This window comes from Centropristis striata, chromosome 19 (genome assembly GCF_030273125.1).
Source record: "Centropristis striata isolate RG_2023a ecotype Rhode Island chromosome 19, C.striata_1.0, whole genome shotgun sequence".
Lineage (NCBI taxonomy): Eukaryota > Metazoa > Chordata > Actinopteri > Perciformes > Serranidae > Centropristis > Centropristis striata.
Window position 1 is genome coordinate 15,044,649 of NC_081535.1, and position 24,530 is coordinate 15,069,178.

The 24,530-nt window shown below is 38.7% G+C and overlaps 1 protein-coding gene across 1 annotated transcript in view; it reads right to left on the bottom strand.

Moving 5' to 3' along the window:
• The window catches only part of LOC131992282 (mediator of RNA polymerase II transcription subunit 13-like), a 98,950-nt gene that overhangs the window by 20,188 nt on the left and 54,232 nt on the right, over positions 1-24,530 (bottom strand). The window contains exons 3-5 of the mRNA XM_059357801.1: positions 17,585-17,669; positions 12,717-12,800; positions 341-486 (exon numbers count right to left, since the gene is read on the bottom strand). Of these exons, the coding sequence (XP_059213784.1) occupies positions 341-486; positions 12,717-12,800; positions 17,585-17,669 (315 nt within the window). The remainder of the gene's footprint in view (positions 1-340; positions 487-12,716; positions 12,801-17,584; positions 17,670-24,530) is intronic.

The following is a 24,530-nucleotide window of genomic DNA, read 5'->3' on the forward strand; positions in this document are numbered from 1 at the left end:
TGTATGGCACTTTGAATTACACTGGATTTGTTTGAAAGGTGCTATGTAAATTAAAGTTGATTGATTGATTGATTTTAACACAAATTGTGCAAAACATTGTTGTTTTACTTGGAATAAAGTGTGCTATACAAATACAGCTTTGCTTCTATCTGAATAATTCGGCCACTAGTGCTGATTTGATCATTGCACATCAAGTATTTGTAACATATGGCAAATTGTTTTTTACATGATCATCAGTCTCTGGTTCTACTTCATTACAGTGCATGTTCACTAAGCCTCACTTTTGTTTATTGCCGTGTGCATAATCCATAGAAAACAAACGATGGCTTTGTGATGTTACCTTGTACTGGTGTGATGGAAGTCTGCGCCAGGCAGATGTGGTGCTCTGTGACGTGGTATGCAGGCTGATGCTGGGCGATCTCCACACTGGTGCACACATTGCTCTCCCCGTGGAGGAAGAAGGAGAAGGAGCATGATAGGTGTTCACTGGGGACAGAAGACAGTAATGGTTTAGTTTGTGAGACCACAGAGAGATTAAAAAACAACAGTCCAGTAGAATCTGTCATTGAAAGATGTGAACCAAATCTTTCACACCGTGAAAAATTGAATTAATTGGCAATAAGAGTTTGTGCTGTAAAACAGAATCTCTTTGTCCAATTTAATTTCACCTGCACAACTGTTAACATAATTAAACTGAGATTTAAATTGAATCAGAATTGCATTTAATTATGTTAAATTTGAGATTAAACAAACCCATAAATCACAGTTATTGAAAAACAAATGTACAACATGAACGTGTCGGTCTTTGGGGCAGCGGTGTGACAGATGATAAGTGTTTTTCTCCAAACAGCAATTTAAAGAACAACACTCAGAATGTGTCATTGTAAAAGCCTCGCTGAGCTCTACCTACATTGATCATCTTCATCATTTCCCACACAGGCTCCTTATTGCAGGTATAAATCCTCATTTGCTTATGACTGATTGTGGTGACTACATGTTTACATATGCAGCGCTCTCTTTATTACACAGCCCAGGCATAGTTCATCATGCATTGCTCCTTTTTTAATCACAGAGGAGTAATTGGTGGGGTCTTATTGCAATCTACATACCAGTGGGCGGGCTGGACATCATTAACAACCAAGACGGCTTCACTGATGTATATTTTTAATCTATAAAGCTCCTTACTACCTTGGTTTATATATATATATATATATATATATATATATATATATATATATATATATATATATATATATCAGATTGACAATAAAGTCAGCAGGTACTGTAATCTCCCCGTGATTACCCTGCTGCCTATGCAATATCCCCTTTGCCCTGAGGGAGCTGGACCTACATTTGAGCTGTAATGGATCATCAAATTCAATAAAATGGTCAGTTCCATCCACATTCAGTCATGGGCAGAACTAAAGACAGTCTTAAGGGAGCCAAATATCTTGTGGCGTTGACCGTGGTGGCCTCCAGATGGCGCCAAGTGCACCCAGAGAAAGAAGAGGCTAATTTCTCTGCTTCATAAACATTCCTGATGCTCCCGCAGAAAAAAAACCCCAAGTGGTTTGAACACAATGATGCACAAATCACAGGAAGAAGTGCACACACACACACACACACACACACACACACACACACACGCACACACACACACAGACACAGACACAGACACACACAGAGACACACACACACACACACACACACTGGTTCTCTCACGCACGCAGCACTCGTCTGTCATCTCCACAATTTACATTTGTACAACACATGAGTCAAAATGCTTTCAATGTCACTGCCCTCCAACCTTGTCCTCAGTGCATCATTACACCATATGAAGAGCTATATATAGCTGCATGGAAACACTCAGGCAACAGCTGCAAGTCAAGAGTACCAGTTCAGCTAACGGACGTGCACATATGCAGTCACATATTTACATTTTACATATTTAAACACGGTCTATTGAAAAGCCACATGCTCCAATTATCCTTTATGTTGCACTGATTCTGCATAAAGTCATTTCTCTATATGGATACACACAACTACGGGCACTTAAATGCATCTGCAGCTATGGTTCTTTCAATCAAAGCAATAACAAAAGACAAGAGTTTTGTGAGCGTGGGATCATGGGAGTTGTTGTCTTCACCACCATCACAATCCGCTTCTCCCGGTAAGGATTCCTTCAGTGTTCATTGTTCAGCATGTTTTTACCTAGAGCTAAATTATGCACAGAGGTCTCCTCCTCTCTGAAACAAACCCAGTGATTAAAAATGGTAAAAACACTGAATAAAGCAGTTTCAGCAACACTGTTCAGAGGACACAGGGCGCCTGGAGGGGCTGCAGGGCAAGTTGCTGCTAACCTTTACTCAGCTTGTTTCTATGATAGATGTCCAACGACTTCAATTCTTCATCCGGTTAAAACATAAATTTAAGATCTAAACAGTTTACCATAAAAATATGGCTTGAAACTGGATAAAAAGTCAATTTATGACAACTTCTTACAGCCAACTACAATTTTGATGCATGCTCAGAGAGGATATGATGCGATTGACAGGCAACCAAATAAACCATCACCTAATTAAAATTACAGATTTATCTTAAGAATGGTACACAACTCAACAAAATATCTAATACAGGTCTCGCCATTTTTTTGTCATTTTAATGTGGCAATGTTACATACAACACCTTTAAGATGAATACGTTTGTTTTTTTAAATGTTTTTTCATGTTCTGATTTTGTTGATTGATTTATAAATTGTATGTATTTCTCTCTGTTACTCTTTTTGTTCTGGCTGCACTGCACAGATTAAATAAGGCTGTGAAATGAAGCATCCATTAAAATTCATTTCCCTCTTGTGTTGATAATTCTGTTTATATTGTTGTTATATATTTTTATGAGATGTGTGTGCACTGATCAGGGCTGATGTGTGTACAAAAACATGGCTCCCTGAAGGCCCCTCGTAAAAACGGCAGCTCTGGCCAAATAGCTGTGAATCGCTGTTGAAATCAACTGTTCTCTCTTTGCGTGTCTCTTCTGAAATTAGACAGCGATCCAGCTGAATTAGTGTCTGGATACTTTAGATATTTCAGCTGGAATTACTGTGTGCTGATAAAGAATTGCTCACCTTGGTGCTCTCAATTAAATCTACCTGATACAGAGCAAAGCCCAAAAAAAAAAAGCCTACTGATGAGTCATTTAATATTGCGAACAGAGGGAAGGTGCAGTTGGGTACACAATTATATCTGATAAACTATACAAGCAATCAGTCTAACCATTAACTAATGTGCAACAATTATGACCTAAGATCTATTATAGCTGCAATAAAGTGCAATTAAATGCGAGTCAGGCAAAAGGAGAACTACAAAAAGAGCATCAAACTGCAGGCTGACGCAGCTGGGAGATTGATGCTCCCTGTCCTTTTACAAAGGGCATTTTTCTGCACAGTAAGCGGGTGTGGGTGTGTGGACACACTGAGCTTCTTGCATCCTCTGGGACATTTGTGCACTCTGCAAGTGTGTGCGTGTGTGTATTTGTATGTGTGTGAGGACAGTGGACAGAGATGTGAGGCAGCTGTGTGTGCTGGGCTGTATGAGTACAGGTATTAATAAATGAAGAGGAGTGATGGCTGAGACTCGCCTCAGGGCTGACAGTACTGGAGAGACAGAGAGAGGAGACAGAGAGAGGGAGAGAGAGAGGGAACGGGGGTGTGGGGGGGTTGAGAAAAAGAGGTGAGAGTGAGAGGAGGAAGAAAGGAGGAAGAGCAGAGTAGAAAGAAAGACAGGAATAGAAGAAGATGGAGACGGAGCGAGCACCAGAGGTGGAGGATTGACGGAGACGCATGAATAAGACTGAGACGAAAAGGGAGAATAGAAGGATAGAGAGGAAATTAGGAGGACAAGGAGAAGAAAGATACAGTGTAAAATGAGGAGTGAGAGCAAAACGAGTGTGAGAGAAAGAGGAGGAGGTGAATAATTCAGTGCCACGCACTGCAATTGCTGCACACATATCGATGAGATCAGAGTTTTAATGGGTGGCTACTGAGCACAATTTTATGGTGAAATCAATCAGGGAATGTAGAGCCGGAGAACACACACACACACACACACACACACACACGTCACTGTCCGTGCGTGTGTGTGTCTATTTCATTAAGCTTCATATGTATAGCTTAGCTTATATACCAGAGTTAACAGTGAAAATACAGTTAATATCTTATATGCGCAAATGTGTATATAAGGTACACAAGAACATGCCAGAGGCTTTTACAGATCTTGAAAGCACTGGGGGCCCAAACTGAGGCAGGTTTAGGGTCATGCTTTTGCATGCTTTACGATTTTTAGGGCATTTGTTAAAAAAAAAAAAAAAGCATAATAATCTGTTAATTATTTGGGAAAAACATAATAGTTGCTGTGTAAAAAAAAATCATCCTGTAGACATCATGGCAGAGGTAAAGAGGATGTTATGGAGGAAAACAAGAATGTTGCTTTCAGTTACATAACAAAGGTAGGGTAGGAGTTTGGCGTTAACAGAACTTCTACTCTTGAAACCTATTTTTGTCATGCTATGCTGGAGAAGAGTCCACACCAAGAATGTTTAGTTGACAAACCCGCTAGATTTAAATCGTCCCATTATAACCTGGTCTATTCTAATTGTAAATCAAGGATCCTAAACAATGCAGAGTAGATGTGGTTTCTAATGTTAGATAAAGAATGTTAGATACCTTTCAGGAACAGCAGAGTAATTTCAAAATAATAAAACTTTTGCTCCATTAACCCTTTGGAGTTTTGGGCTATTTTCTCTGTTTTTTAATTATTTCATTCTGTCAGTTAAAAATGTTTACCATGCCATGTTTTGTTTTTTTAGTACATCCTCACCTATATGACTCACTTTGACACTTTGACATTTTGAACCAAAAAGAAAGCAAAAAAAATTTGATGTTGAATATGACAGGGATTTTTTTTCCTTTTCAAACAGAATTATGTTCAATTAATAATTTTAAATGATGCAGTTATGAGCACAGGTTGCAAATATAACATATAAGAAGTAAAATGAGGAAAACTTCTAGTTATACATTTTTATGTTGAATATAATCAACCTTATATTCGGTCATCATCAAACAAAAACTGGCATTTAAAGCCAGTACTTTAGAGGGAATGAGTAACTTGTGGAGGTTTGAATTGCCAGTCTTGTCAGAGAAACTGAAAGAAAATGACACAAAGTTTGAGGAATTTTAAAAACCTAAAATATTCAGGGCTTTTGGAAAATCATTCAGCGCTGGAGCCCCAGAAGCCAGCCCACCTCCTGCTGCCACATGCATAAACACACAGTTATAGTAACAACATGTAGCCCACATACGTGCATCACACGCATGCTTGATTCCCACAAAATAAAAAATAAAAAAAGTAAAGCAACTATGTTGGGTTCATGCGGCAACGTGTCTTTTCACCCCATCACGACTCTGCCAACCAGCCAGCGGGGGAGCCGGTTAATGTCCGACATGCATCATGGACTTGACACATATGCATCTGTGTGAGCAAACACATGCAGACAAAATAACAATGGTTATCTCTGCTGTGGGGATGCTCTTATGTCTAACCCAGTGGGAGAAAAAATAAAACAAGATTAGATTAGAGTTAGAAAGCAATAAAAAGTTTGAAGAAAAAAAACTGCACTCAAAGCTTCTATTTTCACCGTTTGAAGCATCTGAAGCCAGCGATGTGATAACTGTGTTTAGATATCATTAACAGTCATATGCACTAAGCAGGCATGATAGCATTTTCTCAGATTCTCTCAAATCTGGGGGATTAAGCTCTTTAATCTGCACCTTCAATTCTTTGCTGCCACCAAAGCAGCACTATTATCTTCATCTTCTAACTCTCTATCATCTCCCTACACATTCTGAACACATCTTGGAAACACAAGAGTGTCAACACGGCTCCGGTGGACCGATGTAGAGGATGTTTACCCTCTTGTAAAGCTCTTGTGAGCAGCATGTACACATGCTCTAAAAGTCCTTCCGCTGCACCGGCACGATAAGTTGATTCCATACAAACAAATCCAACCCAAACCGCCAACCAATCCTCTCTGGCTAATGCAGGTGTGTGCACAAGTTCCTGCACGCACGCGTGACACACCAGTATTAACACGAGCAGAAGGGGGCTGCAGTCAGCTTGATGTATTATTCAGTGGCCCCCAGTGGGTGGTTTTAGCCAGTGTTGCTATCACAGTGTTTGTGCTCAAACACCGCTCCAACTATTTATATGGATTCACAATGGAAAGGTGCTCAAGGACACAAACTGTGCACACTCGTCGGGATCTCTTCAGGCTCAGGAGCACTGAAAAAAAAATCAGTCTATAGCAGTCTAAATTAGATTTCTTAGAGCTAAAAACAGCTGAGAGTGACTGTGAATACTTTGAGCTACCTCTGGCTTTTACCATCATATCTGTGGTCCTAATTAAAAAAGAGGAAAAGGCTCTGTTAGTAGGCTGTACCTGTGATGTATCACCGTCCTCTCTATTGATCTATGTGTTTTCCCCCTCTCTTCCTTCGCTCTCTCTCTCTTTCGCTCTCAGCAGTTTTACCTGGTAATATTAGAAATCTAGGGGATAGCGCATCATATGCTCACTGCTTTGTGTCTCCAGGGAGGCCCGAGACACATGTAGAACACGCTTCAAAGCAGAAAATGCAAATAGTTCAGTAGTCCAAATAAGTAACAGGGGTGAATAAAAGGGTGCCACTCCTGAAATTTTATCTCAAAAGGACTTAAATAATATTGAAATAAACATGACATCAGACACTGTCTCATCCCCCTGTAGTACACTAATATTTGTATTGATCACATTGCATGTAGTCAATCAATGGGTCTGCATACATCTCAGCTGTATTTAAATACATTGGATTTTCCAGTGACGTCTATAAAAGCCTTTTTACTACCAACTGAAGCACATATTATTGGAACAGTAAAATTCTTACTTGTGTTAAAAGTGTCTTTATTAGTGATACGCAATAGGGAATTTTTGTGACATCCCATTTATCATTTATTATTTATTTTCTAATCCACTTTAGCGGTTTGCCAATGCTAGAGCATCAAGTCTCTCCTGTTGTAGAATTACAATGTTATGAAGCCACATGACATGGCAGATGCAGATCAGAATGCAATGCTTTTCAAAATGTACGCATTCCCTGGGCAAAATAAGAAAACTACTTCAACTTAGGTTACATGTGAAAGATGTCAAATTAATTTTTCTGTAACATTTTCAAACAAAAATCCATCCTACATGCTTGGATGATGCTTTCCCTGAGACAATCCTGACAATAGGCACATCATTCACAAATGGTAAAACAAGGAAATAATGTAATCTAAGTCCACAGGGATCATGTGAAAGTATACGCTCTACATATTTCTTGCACTTGTTGATGCATTTGTTGCACACTTCAGCGTCACATGTGCTTAATCTTATTGGCACGAATGTTCATTTTTCACCAATGCCAATATTTATTTTTAAAGCTATTATCTGCTGATATCAAAGATGTGCCAATATCACTGTGCATCCCTTGTTTTATTATTTTTTCCTACACACAAATATGTATTTCAGTGTCATTTTCACACTAGTGAAGAGCCCGGACCTATTTATCCTTGAAGGAAAATTATGGGGGATATACCACAGACCAAGTGGACCACATAGAACACATTTATGATGGTTTAAAAAAAACTAAAACCTAAATGTCAAAGATCTGTGATGTGACATAAACGTTACATTGGGCGTATATGGAATTTATGTTTATGATATTTCTTATTTTAAAATAAATAAACTTGACACCTTTTCTGCTTACAGAAACACAAATTTGCCTTTTCCTGACGTATACGTCACAGCTATATTTTTGTTACATGTTTTATATTAATTTGTTCAGGAAATATGATCAAAACAGGTTAAATGCAACAAAGGACATTAACAGATTAGAATTGTTAAATGGGTTTAAACTTAAAGTTTAAAGTAACAAAAAAATAAGCTTTTTGAAATTATCTACTATTTCACATTTCTGTTTCCAGTCACAGCCACATTTTGAAGAAGTCACTTCCTGTCACAGTCAAACAGTCTCACTAAGGGACTTAATGAGTTAAGGTGAAGCATAAAGCTGAATATGCGAGATTCTAGAACATTTAAAGTATTTTTTACATGCGTGTCACTTTGGGTTCTTATGGGTTAAAAAAAGACAGAGGGGATTCTTCTCATGTGAACTCAACACACCCTTACCTTCCTCACCCTGCAGAAACTGCAAATCAAATTTTGAAAATGTCTAGAACACCTTGCATTTGAGCAAAGTATGGTCATGGTGACCTGAAAAACTAGGAAGAGTTCTTAATGAAGTAGGATTGATTGTTCATCCATTTACTTCCATTATAAATGTTATGAATTAGCTTAACATCTTGAGGTTTGATTGTTTCTAACTGAAGTAGTTTAAGTGTTTGCATTTAAGCAGTTAATTGCAAAGCAAATGTATGGAGGGAGAGGAACAATAAACAAGATGTCTTCTCCTTAATGTTGCTAACAAGCATTTACTGACTGAAGTATTGAAAAACAAATTAAGAATTCCTCACTCGACACTCTTTCTAAATCCTAATGCTCAAAATTTAAACCCTTTAAGTCTAACTAAGTCTCAGAGTATTTCTGTCAGTCCACCAGTCCACCATTCATTCAGTCGGTAAGTCGTTTAACCTTATCCATCTGTGTGCCAGTCAGTCTGAGAGCTTCAATCTATCAATCAAAAACTCATGGGGGCATTTCCCTTGTCAGTAACCTCTGTGACCAGTCAAATAATCAGCTGGCCCCTAAAGACCACTAGTATATACTTATCACATTATTTTGAATGAAGATTAAGAATAAAATGAGGTAAAAGCATGTGCCTTTTTCTCTCCCATACTGCAACTGTGATTTCATAATGTTTTCTTTAAGTCCTTGCAAGTACCGAGGGAAAGATTTATACAAACATACCAATTATGTATTTTTTTCTTTCTTACTTATTCACTCATACTTGCTCATTATTCTTGTTGTTTTTCTCATCTCTCCGTGATTAAACTGGATTAAATTACAAAAAAAGAATTATATTAGTGAGGACTTTGTATAAACCCCCTGGCTTCCTTCGTCCCAGCATCAGTTTACCCATGCTATTTTAATAGCATGCAAACAAATAAAAATACATTTTGGCATCAGTTAAATTATTGCACTGGTCTAAACAGAGATGCATGCCCAACAGAGTGTATGTAAAATGTGGATCTGTGGAAAAAACGTTTTTCATCTATATTTTTGTTGTTTGTTTGTTTGTTTTTTCTGGAGATTCTGTGACCTTGTCATGTGGCCTAACACCAAATGTTTGTTGCCTAGGAGATGGCTAATAATATCTCAATGTCATTGGTCCCTGGGGAGAGGAGAGGAGAGGAGAGGAGAGGAGAGGAGAGGAGAGGAGAGGAGAGGAGAGGAGAGGAGAGGAGAGGAGAGGAGAGGAGAGGAGAGGAGAGGAGAGGAGAGAAAAGCTTATCCTCTCAGGTCAGGTGAGGATTTCTGCGATTTTAAAAAAAAGTAGTTTAAACAGGCACAGCGTCTTGTTTCTGTTTCATGGTCTAGCACCAGAGGACAGCTCTATTACACTGTAAAATATGAACATTACTTATGCATGAGTATATGGCCATTAATGCGAATGAAAGCACCTAGATTACCAAATATACTGTGTAGTATACTTGGCATGCATAGAATTGACTGAAGTAATGAGAGAGACAGACTCTAATACATCCATTCAGCCGTCTATAGTAATGATTAATTTACGACCCCCCACCTTCTCTGATCCCCACCTCCCCACCACACACACTGAGCCTCCTCCCTGCTCTTCCTCTCTCTCTCATGCCTCTCCTCTCACACTCTCTCTGCATCCCTGTAACTCTCGCTCCCCTCAGCGTCTGATGCAATCCGTTACCAACCCAGAGTGCTTTCCTCCCATTCAGACACAAAGAGAGCATGAGAGTTGTGCTGAGAGGGGTGGGGTGGGGGGGGTAGAAGAGGAGGAGGAGGAGGAGGAGGAGGGTGGTTTGGATGTGTCCTGGATGTGCCAATCCTTGCCGTGCCCCGGAGACACATATGAGATAAACACCAGATAAGCCTGACAAAGGCGGCGGCGCCAAGGCGCAGGAGTTGGCACGGGTAAGGGGGCATGGCATGGATATTAGCACCAAAGCGCCCCCTGTTGGGTATAAAAGGCACAGTGTGGGAGTGAAGAAGAGACAAAGGAGCTGGTTACAGCTGAGGCAGGAGGTCAGTGTATGCCTAACTGAGCAATGTTCCCTCATGGCATGAAAACACTGACAGCCAGGGATCTGCAGGGGTCCTGAGGGCTCACACTGTCAATTGTGGGGCAACACTGCTATTCTGGGAACAAGGGATGGTGTGTGTGTGTGTGTGTGTGTGTGTGTGTGTGTGTGTGTGTGTGTGTGTGTGGGCATTTAGGACAGTATGTGTTTGCATGTGTGCTGGAAGCAAGCAGTGGAGACATGTGGAAGGCAAAAACACCACGGTTCACTTACACAATGTGATACACGCAACACCCGCAGAGTGCAGGCATGAAATGGCTTGTGCAGGCATCTACATAAGATTTGTATTTGTTTGTGCCCAAGAATGTCTTTCTCTCCCTCTCTCTCTCTCTGTGTTTCTCCTTCCAGGATGTTCAATAATTCACAGACAGAACAAGTCAGGATTGGATCAGCAGGGGGCGTACCAGCTGACAACATATTCATACAGAGCTGTCAAAACCAAGAGGAATTACATGATGTATAAAAGAGACACTCACACATGTAAATCTCTGCACTCAAACACTGAGGGAGAGAGAATCTTGACATATGTTGGTATGCATAGAGTATGTATGCACACACACACACACACACACACACACACACACACACACACACACACACACACACACACAGTATCAGGTACACTGATGTTGCTCAGTATCACACCTCTTACTTCCTATAATTGTTATTTACTGATCTTCCAGTGAATCTCTATTCTAAATTTTAGCCTTTTCAATGGGATAATTAATAAGCAATTTCTACTTGTCTAACAGAATGATGTACCCAATAAATGTACAGAAAGCTGTAAAAAAAAAAATTCCCCAATCTTGATAAAAAATGAAAAAAGCTAAAAGACGCACCCATGGTATTATTAGTATTGTGTAAAGTGTTTTGAATTTGATTCACATCCTTTCCAAACGCATCTAACTTTTCAATGACTGGGAATCACAATATTTAAGTCACGTTGCAATATTATTGCGATGTTAAGTGTGAGTATTGTGATAAAATACATTGCAATTTACTGCATATTATGTCCCCAAAGTAAAACTCTTTTAACTAATAAGATGAAGGTTTTGGTCCGTTTATCTCACTTAAATTATTTTTATTGCAGGAAATCAGGATTGTCAAGCAGATAGACTGACCAAAACTGTAATAAAAACCTGTCATAAATAATGCAAGCACCTCTGATCTTTAGTGGACTGAAAAAGCAATTGATTTTATCGTTCTGGTACCAAAGAAAATATCTGTATTTGCAATAATAACAAATGTGTATAATAAAATATTGATACTTGGCATCCAAGCAAAATATCCCCATACTAAGCCTTATCGACTGTTTCCCCCACCTCTCTATCAGTGCCCCCACGTGTTCAGCATACAAGCAGCTGTGTTCATTATGTTTCTCCAGATTTCCTCTTTAATGCACCACCTGTATGTGCAGTATATGTGACCACAAGAGTGCTTTTAGGTACAAAAAATTCAGTCATGTCAGGTCTTCTCACAGTATTTCTCCAAACACAGAAGCGACACACACTCTCTTGAGAAGTCACGTGCCGCGCCTCACTGAGGGACTTCCACCTGCTCTGAACAGCTAAACCTGAGTTTGCTTCAGCACATCACAGCAGACTGCATTTGTGTCAGCAACTTTTGAGAGCATGAGTTTCCTGTGTATCTCTTAATTTGCACCACATATTTGAATGACAATGCAATTTGCAGCTTTGCAGTTCAAACACTCCAAAGTAAATATGAATAAAAGGATGTTTTTTTGTTGTTTCTGCCTCTGAGCAATGTTCTAACAGATTTCTATAATGAGCAACTTGACAGCTAAGTGCCTTTCCTTCTTGAACACTTAAAGCATTAAAGCAGCGCTATGTTAGAGATGTAAGGAATGTTGCAGCCTCACCAGCAGGAGCAGCTCGAGTGGGCAGACTATAATGGCTGAAGCAACAAGTTGAGCAACTGTCATCGCACCCACCCCTCTTTTTTACTCTGTTTCAGGCTCTCTGTCTGTCTCCCACATTGCCTACACACTTACGCAGCGTGACACTGACACACAGACACAACCACCCTCCCCTCACCCAGAGAGAGAGAGCTGTGAGAGCTCCCCTCAGCTCGCCTCTCACCTCTCACTACCATTCACTGTCCTGGTTTTTAATAGTCTCACACCATGAGCCAGCCGCTGGAACATCAAGGAGAGGAGACTCGACAAATACTGAATCACATGAAAGCCATTCACAGTTCCTTGCCGTGTCACACTTTGACACACACACGGTCACACACATGGACTTCTGTAGTGTGAATTTCTCTTAGACTATAACAATCATGAAACCTCGCTTCAATGAGGTGTGTGTGTGTGTGTGTGTTGAATGTTCTTCTTACCTGTTGCCCAAAGACTTTTCTTCCAGCTCATGTGGCTTGAAGAACCACTTCCCAATCCTCACAAACCCCTTATCCATCAAACATCTGCAGAAGAGAGAAAGAAAATGATTCATTAGAAAAGAAAAAAGAGAGTCAGAAAAATGATATAATGCACTTTCATATATGAATCATGCAACAAGTAGTATTCTTGAGAGGTTTGGAGAGGTTTTGATTCAACTCAATAGTCATTTTTAAGCTTCAAGTGGTGTTGTATAGAATTGTATTATGTTCGATTTCTGAACGACAGCTTTTATAATACCTGGCCTCCGGGCCTTACAACCTGTTTAAAGGGATACTTTGTGTTTTTTTAAGTGGGGTCAAATAAGCTACTAAATCAGTGTTTTACCTGCAATAGATGGTGTTCAGCTGCAGGAGTACATGCATGGAAGCCTTGTCGACTGAGGCAGCAGCAAAAAAAACATTTTCGCAACTTAAATAAAGTTTAAAAGTGTACGCTTTATTTTAATTTTTTTCACCACTTTACCTTGCCATCAGACGGCCCTTTTCCACAGAGAACTGAAGCTATTATCTGTGCTCTCTTCAAAGCCACCAGACTCCATTGACAGAAACAGTAGAACAAGAACAGCTGCAGAGGTAGACCAGCAACTCCCACAGTCTGCAAGGTAAAATTACTGTTTTTTTTAAAAGGAGTCTGGTGGCTTTGAAGAGAGCACATATACCGGCTTCAGCTCTCTACAGGAAAGGGCTGTCCGACAATAAGGCAAAGTGGTAAAATATTCTAAAAATAGAGTACACTTAACACAATTGATTATGATATTTTTAGGTGGCCAAAATATGTTTTCCTGCTGCCCCCATCTATAGCAATACATTGCTTTGTTTCCATGCCAGTATTGCTGCCTGCTTCTCCACAGTGGAGGTGTGCTGCTTACCATCTACTGTACCTAACAGGGTTGTCAAAAGTATCGATACTCAAAAAAGTATAGATACTAAAACGTTGTATACATTGTCCGGATACAATACTCATTTTCAAAAGTATCGATGTAGCACATAGTATGCCCATATTACGTTAATTGACACAGTGTCAGTATACATAAGCATAGAGTTAATAACTTTACACAAATGTTAGTGACTGAAAAGTGTTATTTTCTCTCTTGAAGTCCCAGAATGAAGCAGAGAAAAGTCAACCTGCAACCAAACAGCAACACACACAGCCAACTCTACCTCTTTTTTAATCAAGCTTACCTAATATTGTGCACAGTATACAACCTCAAAATATTGTTATTGTTTATTGTATTTACTTATTTTTTGCACTACCTCAGACCTGAAGCTTGTTATCATAGTTTCTTTTTGCGCAACTGTTTTATATTATAAATATTTAACCTGTGGTTCTGTTCATTTTTACATGTTGCATTTTTCTTGTTAATAAAAATATTTCTGTTAAATTTTGGGGTCTTTGTTTTTATCCTTGTGGTATCGAAAATGGTATCGAGTATCGAATATTTTCCTGAGTATCGGTATCGAGTAGAAAATTTTAGTATCGTGACAACCTTAGTACCTAATACACTGACTATGGATAAGTAGCTCTGAAAAGCCCATTTTTAAAAAAATCCAGACTCTCTTTAATGTGTGTTTCTAATAAGTTGATCTTACCTAAATCACTTTTAAAATCTTCCCATCTAGTGCAATAGATAAGCCGCAACAAATATTGACTGTCACTTTGGCTCTTTGCCTGTTAGAATTGTTTTATAATTGTACTTAATATACACAAACTGCAGCAGGGACTGTGCCTCGGCTTTATCTGAGCAATGTTTGAGAGTTTAAGTGCAGCGGAAAAGGAAAGGTAATCTTCTGCTAATCTTCTTTCCCCCAAAGTGGTGATCACTTTTACACATAGCTTTCCAAGAACCTCTTCTTTCATCAGATCAAAATTTGATCACATCAAACAGTTCAGTCATCATGCTCCCTATTTGGCTATCCCACCATCTGTGCACTTCTTCACCTCATTTCAGCCTCCTTTCAGAGACAAAACTCAGCGCTCTCACAACTTTGACTCATCTCTGTGAGCAGGTGCCAGTGAATTCCCTGCTGGATCCTCTGACCCAGGTCAAGGAATTACAAAATTATTTTATGGACTCCTCTACACTCAGCCAGGCGGAGGCATCCAAAGCTTTCAGTACCATCTTTGGTGCAGTCTTATCGACCTCAAACAATTAATTCTAGAAGCACATTAACAAAGAAACTGTATTTCATGTGGATGGTTACATCATGGCTGACACCCAAACCGCTTAATAAGGTCAGTATTGGCCCCGATGCCAACTCTGTGTATCGGATCAGTGCATCCCTGAGCATGGTCACTTCACTGGAGCCCTTACAAATGATATAGCATCAGGGGGTCATCAGTGCGTTATATGCATGAAGAAACGACTGCGAGTAAACACTGAAGCTATAGGGCTGGAAACCTCCAGATGTAGCTCCTTCAATTGCTGACTCAAAAATATACTCCTGATGATATTAAAGCCAATAGGATGCACCCAACTTCTCTTAGTCTCTTTAGGTTAGACTCCTAAAAGCCCAATTTGCTTCTTCCATTGCATGTCAAGCTGTGTATAGCAAGGTTATAATAGTTTTGGATTAGTTTTAGTTTTAATTTCGTTGTGAATTTTTGTTCTCAAATTCATTCATTCTTTCATTCAGTCATTCATTTATTCATTCATTCATTCATTTTCCTTAACCGCTTATCTGCACTCGGGTCGCGGGGGGCTGGAGCCAATCCCAGCTGACATTTGGCGTGAGGCTGGACAAGTTGTTATAATATCGAGACAGTATTTCAACAGTAAAATAAAGAAATAGTCCCGAGAGAAAGTAGTCTTTTTGTCGCAATCTCAGTGTTCTTATTGTCGGTAGGGGTGGGCGAAATTGGCAAAAAAGTTGTTGGCCATAAAATCAAAACATGCTCAACAACACGAGCATACTCCATCGTCTGATCCATTAGTAATATAAAAATATTGACAAATAATAATAATAATAAATTTAATTTAGAGGCGCCTTTCATGTCACCCAAGGTCACCTTACAAAGTAAAACAGCTTTGAGGTGAAATATATTTGGATAATTTAATAAGGTGTCTCAGGCTATAAACCTGATACATTTAGCAATGTGCTACATAAACCTCAAGTTTTGTGCATAAAGTTCTACTCATTTTACTTCACAATGTCGTTCTTAATTTTATTTTTAATTTTCATTTAGTTATTTACATTTTTTCAATCAATCAGACATTTTCTGATGCAAGTGCTATTTTTCTACGCTTGTTTTATTGAAATAACATTACTCAAAATTGCTTTTTTGTAAGTATTTGATCAATTCAGATTTATGTTAATTCTTGATATTAACATTACAAATAAATATAAATAATTATTGGAAGCTAATGATAATAAGTGTCAGTGACAGAGGTCAATTTTGTCTGAGTGATATGAAAGAGAAAGTGGAAATGATCCATCCTGTGTTGAAATAGTGAGCTATAAAAGGAGTTAGCTTCAAGGTAATAGGAAGGTTAATTCAACCTGCCCCCTATGATGATCACTGATGCTTAACTTAATAGAGAGCAAATATGTGCTGCTTCATTTAACAGATGGCTCTGACTCAGAAAGGAGAGCTTTGGGTACTTGAGCAAGTGATTCAGCGCTCAGATTATAATTTCATTAAGGTGAAGCTGCTGGAAGAAATCTGAAACTGTCAATGTGACACAAAGTTCTTTTGTTTGCTGATTTTGGGATTTAATTTAAGAAGGTCATTCTTGTTCATTTAAGAGACAGTTAGTTAAACTCAGGGTGCTGATTTAAATCAATGATGGTTTGTTTGTTTATTTAACTGTATATAAAGTATGAAAGTACAATGATAGTTTTAGCTTCTTAAGCCTCTTTAATTAGGCAAAAAAATATTTGACTTATTCTTACTGATAATATTGTGCATGATGATCCATACAACTATGCATCTAAAAAAAGACTTCCTTATTTAGCATAGCTCTATAGATAAATACACCAGATAAATCTTTAGTAACAGGTTTATGCTACCCTATTATGCAGCTGCACGCAGATATATGGATATTTTAAATGTTTATTAATGTTCAGTTTTGGTGAATAATAATAAGACAAGTTGTACATAATGTTTATAGAACTTTAACTTGTCTGCAAAGCACTTTTCAACTGTGCTTTGAAAATTGCTACACAAATAAAGTTTATTATTATTTTTATTGCAACTGTGTTTTCCTATATTGTCACTCAGTGTCTATTTATGCATCAACCTCCACTTACAGGTGCCCACAGGAGGATTTATAGCTCTGAAAAATACATTTATAAACACATATATGTGATTACAACGACATTATATTGTGTTAAAAACTAGTTATTATATTGTGGCAGAAACCTTGCATCTTCATAATGTTTCTATTTTAACACATTACATTTTACATTCTATTTTTCAATACAACATATTTCCTTTTATATCTGTCTGTAGGTTTTACAAATATCTAACAAAAGAAAAGTATTAAAAAGAGCTTATGTCTTAATCTCGTAACAGTGACAAGGCTGAGGTAAACAGCTTAATAAAATGGTTTAAAATGTGCCTTTCTTCATTTCCTGAAAAGTTTTGTTCAGACAAGATTTCTACCTGACATGAGTGATGCTGCAAATGAAGAGTCACTATGTAGTAAAAAATTGCAAACTGTCCAAAAACTTTTTAATACTGCAAGTAATGCACTTCATAAAATATTTGTTATTCACTCTCTGACAATGCCAGTTATGCAACCTCTTTTCATATTCTATGTACATCGCTGAGCAGCTCTCGCTGTGCCGCTAATGAAGTGCTTCTTTACCTTTCCAGCAGGTTGTGTATGGCCTTGAACAGGAGGGTCCTGCACTCGTAGGACAGTCCGCACTCCCAGAGCCCCTCCTCAGCCACTGAAAGAACAAGAGAAAACAATCGTTAAATTATAAATCTCAATATTTTATTATCTCGATAATAAAAAAACGTAATGGTATTTTCTGTGACAGCGAAACATCTGCACACACCAGCTTGAGGATAATAAACAACACATGATTCAGCGTTTAACTGCATGTGTTTATGGCTCGCTCTGTCAAAACATGCTGCATGTGCTGATGAGAAAACCTGCACATCATATCTGAAATTACACTGGAGATGAAGTTGTGTGTGTGTGTGTGTGTGTGTGTGTACAGAGGGTGCTTGGCTGTACAGCTGTCAGGTTGGCTGCAGCGACAGCCCAGTCAAACCCCATGCAGTTGTCAACAGCAGTTAGCAGGAGAGTGAGAGTGTGGCTGTATCTGTGCAGGCTGACACACATGCTTGCGTGCTCAGGTTTGTACATGCACACAGACTTTTAACTCAACCCCCTTTTCATTTTTTTTTCTTGAGAGATTTCTGCAGCCCAAGACAAAGCGTGGTCAAATCAGCTGCACTTTGCCCAAACCCCTGACACATCAGCAGCCAGTTCACATGTGTCAAATGTGTTGCAAACAATTGAGCGCCCTCCTGATTTCTTTACCCCCCCCTAAGACCCAACCCCGACACCAACCCCCCATTGCCCTCCTCCCAAAAAGAGCACACAAACATACACACACACACAGCGGCCGGTTAACAGTGTTTCTCTTTGTTCTTTGCCATATACCTGCAGGGCTCCTGGAAGAAGTGGAGGATTGTGGGTGGGTGTTGTGTTTGCTTATAGGGTGGTTGCAAACAAACCAAGCATCACAGAAATATACACGAAAAAAGGAGTGAGAGACAGAGGCAGATCGCCTGGGGGATGGGTGGCATAAACCCCAGTAGAGGTTTTCTTTCCTCTTTCTCTTCCCTCATTTTTTTTGCATGTGTGTGTGTGTGTGTGTATGTGTGTGTGTATTCCTTTCTCTGTTGCTTTGTTGATATTTCACTCCTGTTTTTTTTCTTCTTCTTCTTCTTCATACCAGAGTGAATGAAATTTCCTTACTCGCCAGAATTACCCTGTAACCATGGAAACGCTGGCGGTGAGAACATGGCGCCCTGGCATTCAATTTCAACACTGGTCCCTCCCGCCCCTCACCCTCCTCCTTCTCCTCCTTCCTCTGTTCTATTGCTTCCAACACCCCTCCACCACCACCACTACCTCCTCCTCCTCCTCCCCCACCACCTTCCTCCCCCATCCAACCCCCCCACCCCTCATTTACTCCTGCTTCAGGGCTCAGACAGGAAGCTCGCTCTAGCCAGCTCCTCTACAGAGGAGAAAGATAGAGCGAGCACCACGAGCAGAATGCCAAGTCTCCTGCAAATCCAGCTCATTAGCTCTCACTGTCTCTATATCTCCCTTTCTCTCTCTCCTTCGCTTCACAATCCCCACAACTTTTTTCTTCTTCCCCCACTCTGCCATTCCTCCACAGCCCATGTTCATTTGCTCTCATCGTGACCGGCTCCACAGCAGGCTCTTGACCCCTAAAACTGTCACTGATTCCCTAACACCTCGCATCCTCCCACCTATATGTCAACAAACCTGAAGAACACAACACAAGAGAAATGGACTGAAGGGAAACTTTGCCACATTTGCACATGAATTCCTATGGAGGACAGAAGCTGCCAAAATAAAAAATAAAATAAAATTATATATATATATATATATATATATATATAGGCATTAATTAATTGATAAAATGTGTCAAATCAATTTTGTTGTATTTTTTAAATGTTTTTTATTCATTTCCCTTTGTATTAATTACCCTATTTCCTATCTAATTTTTCTTTTCATTTATTCATTATTCATTTATTAATTATTTACTCCGATCAACCAATAGGCAAAAAGTTGACCCCATGATACACTATGAATGACCTCTCATTTGCAATGATGAAGAAATGCAACAAGACACAAATATCACATCAATAAATACATTAGAAAATTAATAAATAAATAAAAATAAATAAATTATAAATGCAACAAATAAAACATTTATGAAATCTAAATAAATAAAGGGGAAATTAATACATTGGAATGTAAATAGAGGATCTATTGCAATTGTTTGTTTGTTTTAAAAACCAAATAAAACAAACATCTATTTAAGTGACATTTTATTATTTAAATGAAGTTTAATTATTTTTAATTATTTTTGATAAATTTGATGGCATGCTAATTTATTTATTATTAAGTCATCTATTTTTACTTTTTTAATGTTGGCTGCTTATGTCCTCCATTGATCCCTGCATGATTCTGTTACTCTGAACAGGTAGCAGGTACAATGTGTTCAGCAGCGGCAAATACTTAGATGTCTAAGAAAACATGCAATCTACATTAGACACTCCTGTTTATATTGTAGCTGTCAGAGCGCCAGCTCACTGCACCATATCAACACAAGGTGTGACAAATCACTCTTGCAAGCAAACAAGGTCATGCATCCACAGAAGCATACATAAACAACCTCACACGAACATTATAAATATAGAAAATGGAGTGTGAAATAAAACAACGATCTGATACATTAAGGCGGTGATATTCTGTCGGGATGCATGAGGCAAAAACACCATGAAACTGTCATTGCACCAACAGTCAGTCAGTAACCACCATGTTTTGAGTTTTACTGCCTGTTAATCAGAGGAGGAACACAGATGGCCCAAGGGAAAAGCACACTGTAGACACTAAATGCACAGCTAAGTGCAATAGGGCTTTAAAGCATCATGATCCATCATTCATCACAGCCTGAGATACAAGGAACTGCATCATGCCTGAAAGATCTTAAAGCAACTGGATGTAATCAGCCTCAATTAGATTAAAGTGAAAGCTCATCATTTTTCTTTTTACTGATTTTCACTGATAAAAAGCCAGATTTTTTTCTTTAAGAAGCAGATCCATTAGGAAAAAAAGATTTCCACTCAGATTTGAAGCCAAAAGTAATGATGGAGAGTGAAGAAAAAATAAGGAGGGAACACAAATAGGCTCATTGCTCAGACTCCTAGAAATATATAACAATAAATAAACAATAATAATAATAATAATAATAATAATAATAAATATTATGATGATTACTTGTATAATAATATAACATTTAAGTGCGTGCAAATATTTTTCAAATTTTACCCTATTTTTAATTGCTTTTTGATTTATCATACTGATGTTCACCAGAATAAACTAATAAATGTACTTAATCTTTAAAATTATGAGCCCTATATAAACTGTAAAAATTTTCAATGTGCACCAATTTCACATTTATATTGTGTAATGAATGTGGAACGATAATAAAATAAATTGCCACAGATAAAAATGCCTAGGTCTGATGTGATAAAGAAAGATAATTTGCTTCAGTTTATTCCAAATGGTCGAAAAACAGCGTATGCACAGACACATACGGTCACAGTGTGTTTATATGTGCAGTGTGCAGTAATGTTGCCTCAGATGTATGAACATACCAGTGTGACAGCAACATCAGGCATCAAAACTGTCAGAACCATTTATGAACGTGTGCATGTGTTCATCTTAATGCATGCAGCGTGTGTGAGAACTGGTTCCCAAAGCGCCTGAGTGCACATGCAAGCTCTGCGCCTGACTTTGCATGTGTATGTATGAGTGCTGTACATGTGTGTGTGTGTGTGTGTGTGTGTGTGTACAGTGAGGTAACGTCCTCACAAATGCATGTTTATTTCACACAACCTTCCTTCCCCCCATTCCCGTGCCTCAATGCTCTTAACTGCCGCGCCATCCCAAACACAAACAAGCAGTGATGGAACTGGGTCGCCACTACCACTCTATATTTCAACCTCTCTTTCTCTCCATCTAACCTCTATCTTTCCATCTCTCTCGGTTTTGTCCCTTTCTCATTTGTGCTCAACCCTCTCTCTCTCCTTTATTTTTACATCCAGCCGATCAACTCTTCTCCCCTCTCTTTCGCCGACTGTGTTTGTCTCACACCGCTAGAGGGAGTGACCACAACATCCCCACTACAATACTGTGCTAACAAACACAAAGATGGTATTGATCTGAGAGGGAGAGAAGGCGGGAGTTGAGGTGTGACAACACTCTGTCTCGAACACGATGACCCCTCTCCACACATTTCCTTCCTCCTCTCTCTGTCTCTCTCTCTCTGTCTCTCTCCCTCATTCATTCATTTGTCTCGGATCAATAGCAGCAGCAGCAGTATTGGCGTCCACTGGTGTCTCTGCAGTGTGCAGACTATGAGCTCTCACTGGGCAGTCTGTGTGTTTGTAACACTGTGTGTATGTGTGTGTGTGATTTCACACAAAACCCCACTGCCACTTTACTAATTAGCTGCCCGGCTGCATGTCTGAGCAGAGGTTGGTCTCTGTTTGCTGTGTGTGTGTGTGTGTGTGTGTGTGTGTGTGTGTGTGTGTTAAAGTGTATGTAGTGCATGCGGTGCTGATGCATAGCAACATGCCGTAGTATGTTTATGTGTTTTCACCAATAAAATAGATTAAGAGAATAAGATAACAAGGCTACAGGGACAGAAAGGAGAAAGTCAGAGGGACACACAAGAAGAGATGAGTAAGGATGATGATAATAATAATAATGATGATGATGATGATGATGATGATGAGTCTGTGGAAGTGGGTGATAAGAGAAAATTAATATTTTGATAATTATCAGAACATTATCTAAAATCATATCATGTCTTCCAATTTTAACCCACAAAGCCCCACAACCTGCCAGCAGGTTTGAAAGGCATGTTTTCTTAATCATTATAATAATAGTAATTGCCAAAAATTACACAATTTATCACCCTTAGAAACTGTTGAAACAGAAAATAACATACACACAGATTTTTTAAATTTCCAACAGGCTTTGAACAAAACTGACCTGAAGAATGCTTCCATCAGGAAAAATAACCAAATCTAAGCTTAAAATGGTGATATTTCATCAGAATTACCTTATTGCACAGATATCTAAAAAAATAAACCATTTACACTGTAGATCCTGTTAAAAACATTGAATTCTGCGCTCCTCTGTGCAACTGTTAAGTGATGAAGGACATGACAAAAATTCAGTAAAACTTCTACTTTTTAAACAGAGCAGAGAAAAGGGGAACAGAAATAATATAAGGTAAAAAGAAAATCGTTTAATATGTTTTTATATATATTTATTCTGCAAAAGAGACATCCATACTTCTAGCCATGGTTGTGCTGTCTCCATAGAGGTGCAGGGCTTAAATAATTCAGTAAAAAGGAGGCTGATGTGACAGGAGCAAAAAACTTCCTGAAAATGCTTGGGGTTCTGATAGTTAGCTAAAAGTTTTAAAACCACAAGATAAAAAAGGGAATTCATATTTGTTTCTGTGTGTTTTCAGCATTTTATTTATTTTATTTTTATCTACCCTCAGCATATGCGCCCAGGTTTATAATGTAGTGTGAGTGCTGTGAGAGAAACTGGACACACACTTCTGTATGTCTGTAAATGTGTTAGCGTCCTGTAAATCTCACACTTTATCTCTGACATCATGAGTGTCAGTGGTTTACCAACACCTGAGGTGCTGGATGAAGTCTTAAGATGTCGCCAAAGAAAATGAAAAGATCACAAAAACTGATGGCTTTAAAAACTCAGAGCAGGCCAGTGAGCTTGAATCAGCAGAAAGAAAAATAATTATTCAGTCAAAAATATTCATTAACAGGCTATCAACAAGGCTATCAAACTTTGCAAGTTTTTAATTTGGATTTAATGTTACAGTTCAGTACAAATGTCCCTCCCTCCCTCCACTGTTATTACTAAATTATTCAGATTTTGCTACACATGAAAGGGAAATTCCCACTAGGTATTTTTGATATGAGCAAAACAGACTTCGAACAAAGCCAAATTAACCATGTACTACTCACATGACAGAATAACAAAAAGAAAAGTGTGCAGAGGAACCCAGGAAGCCAATAGCAGTCCACGGTGTTTGTGCTAACTGTTAATATGGCCCTAATATGCTGTGTTCCCCAGGCACCAGCCCAGCTTTACAGCCCTCACTACAAAAAAAGTATATATTCTCAATTCATTCATGTAGGGACAGGAAACTGAAATACATTAACAGTACAGCCCGTTTTCCACTGCAGGAAGTTTGGCTAAAAATCAGGATGTTGGGAAAACCTTTATTATTCAGAGACTTTACCTCCATTTCCACTTGACAAATCTGCTTCCAATTTGAGATATTTGGCCGAAGTTCTAGTTTGAAATGTGGCAGACAAACATTGTTGAATCTTCATAGTTCCTGTTCCTCTAGATCATCATCTTCAGTTATTGAATCCCTTTTAAAAAATCTGTTTAAAGGGTCTCCTTTTTTCCTACATGAAGCTTTGGTGAAAGTTCAGTGAGAAAGAACTTATAAGAGTTCTTTTTATTCACACTTTCTTACCACTTACTAACATTTTCTTCCAGCATAGGTCTGAACCTCATAATGAATATCAAACTAAATTTAAGAAGTGCATTTTCATATCAGTCCAACATGTACTGTCAACTTTTAAAACAGGATAACTTTACACACTGACACTCTGTTATAGCTTTTGAATTAAATAGGCCTGGACAATGTGGTCAGAATCAGGCTACACAGTGGTTAGCACTTTTGCCTCACAGCAAGAGGTCGCAGGTTAGAATCCAGCTTGCATGAACCAGTGGAGCCAGCAAGATGGAGAATATGTGGCGTATGTTATTTGTGCGACCAACACTCGAATAATAAGAAAGGAAGTGGACTGTATTAACCAACATGGTCTCACAGGAATCCGTGAAATAGCCACGGATTTGCTTAACTCAAAATCCGTGGAATAGCCACGGAATCACTCAAATTTCCGTGAAACTGACACGG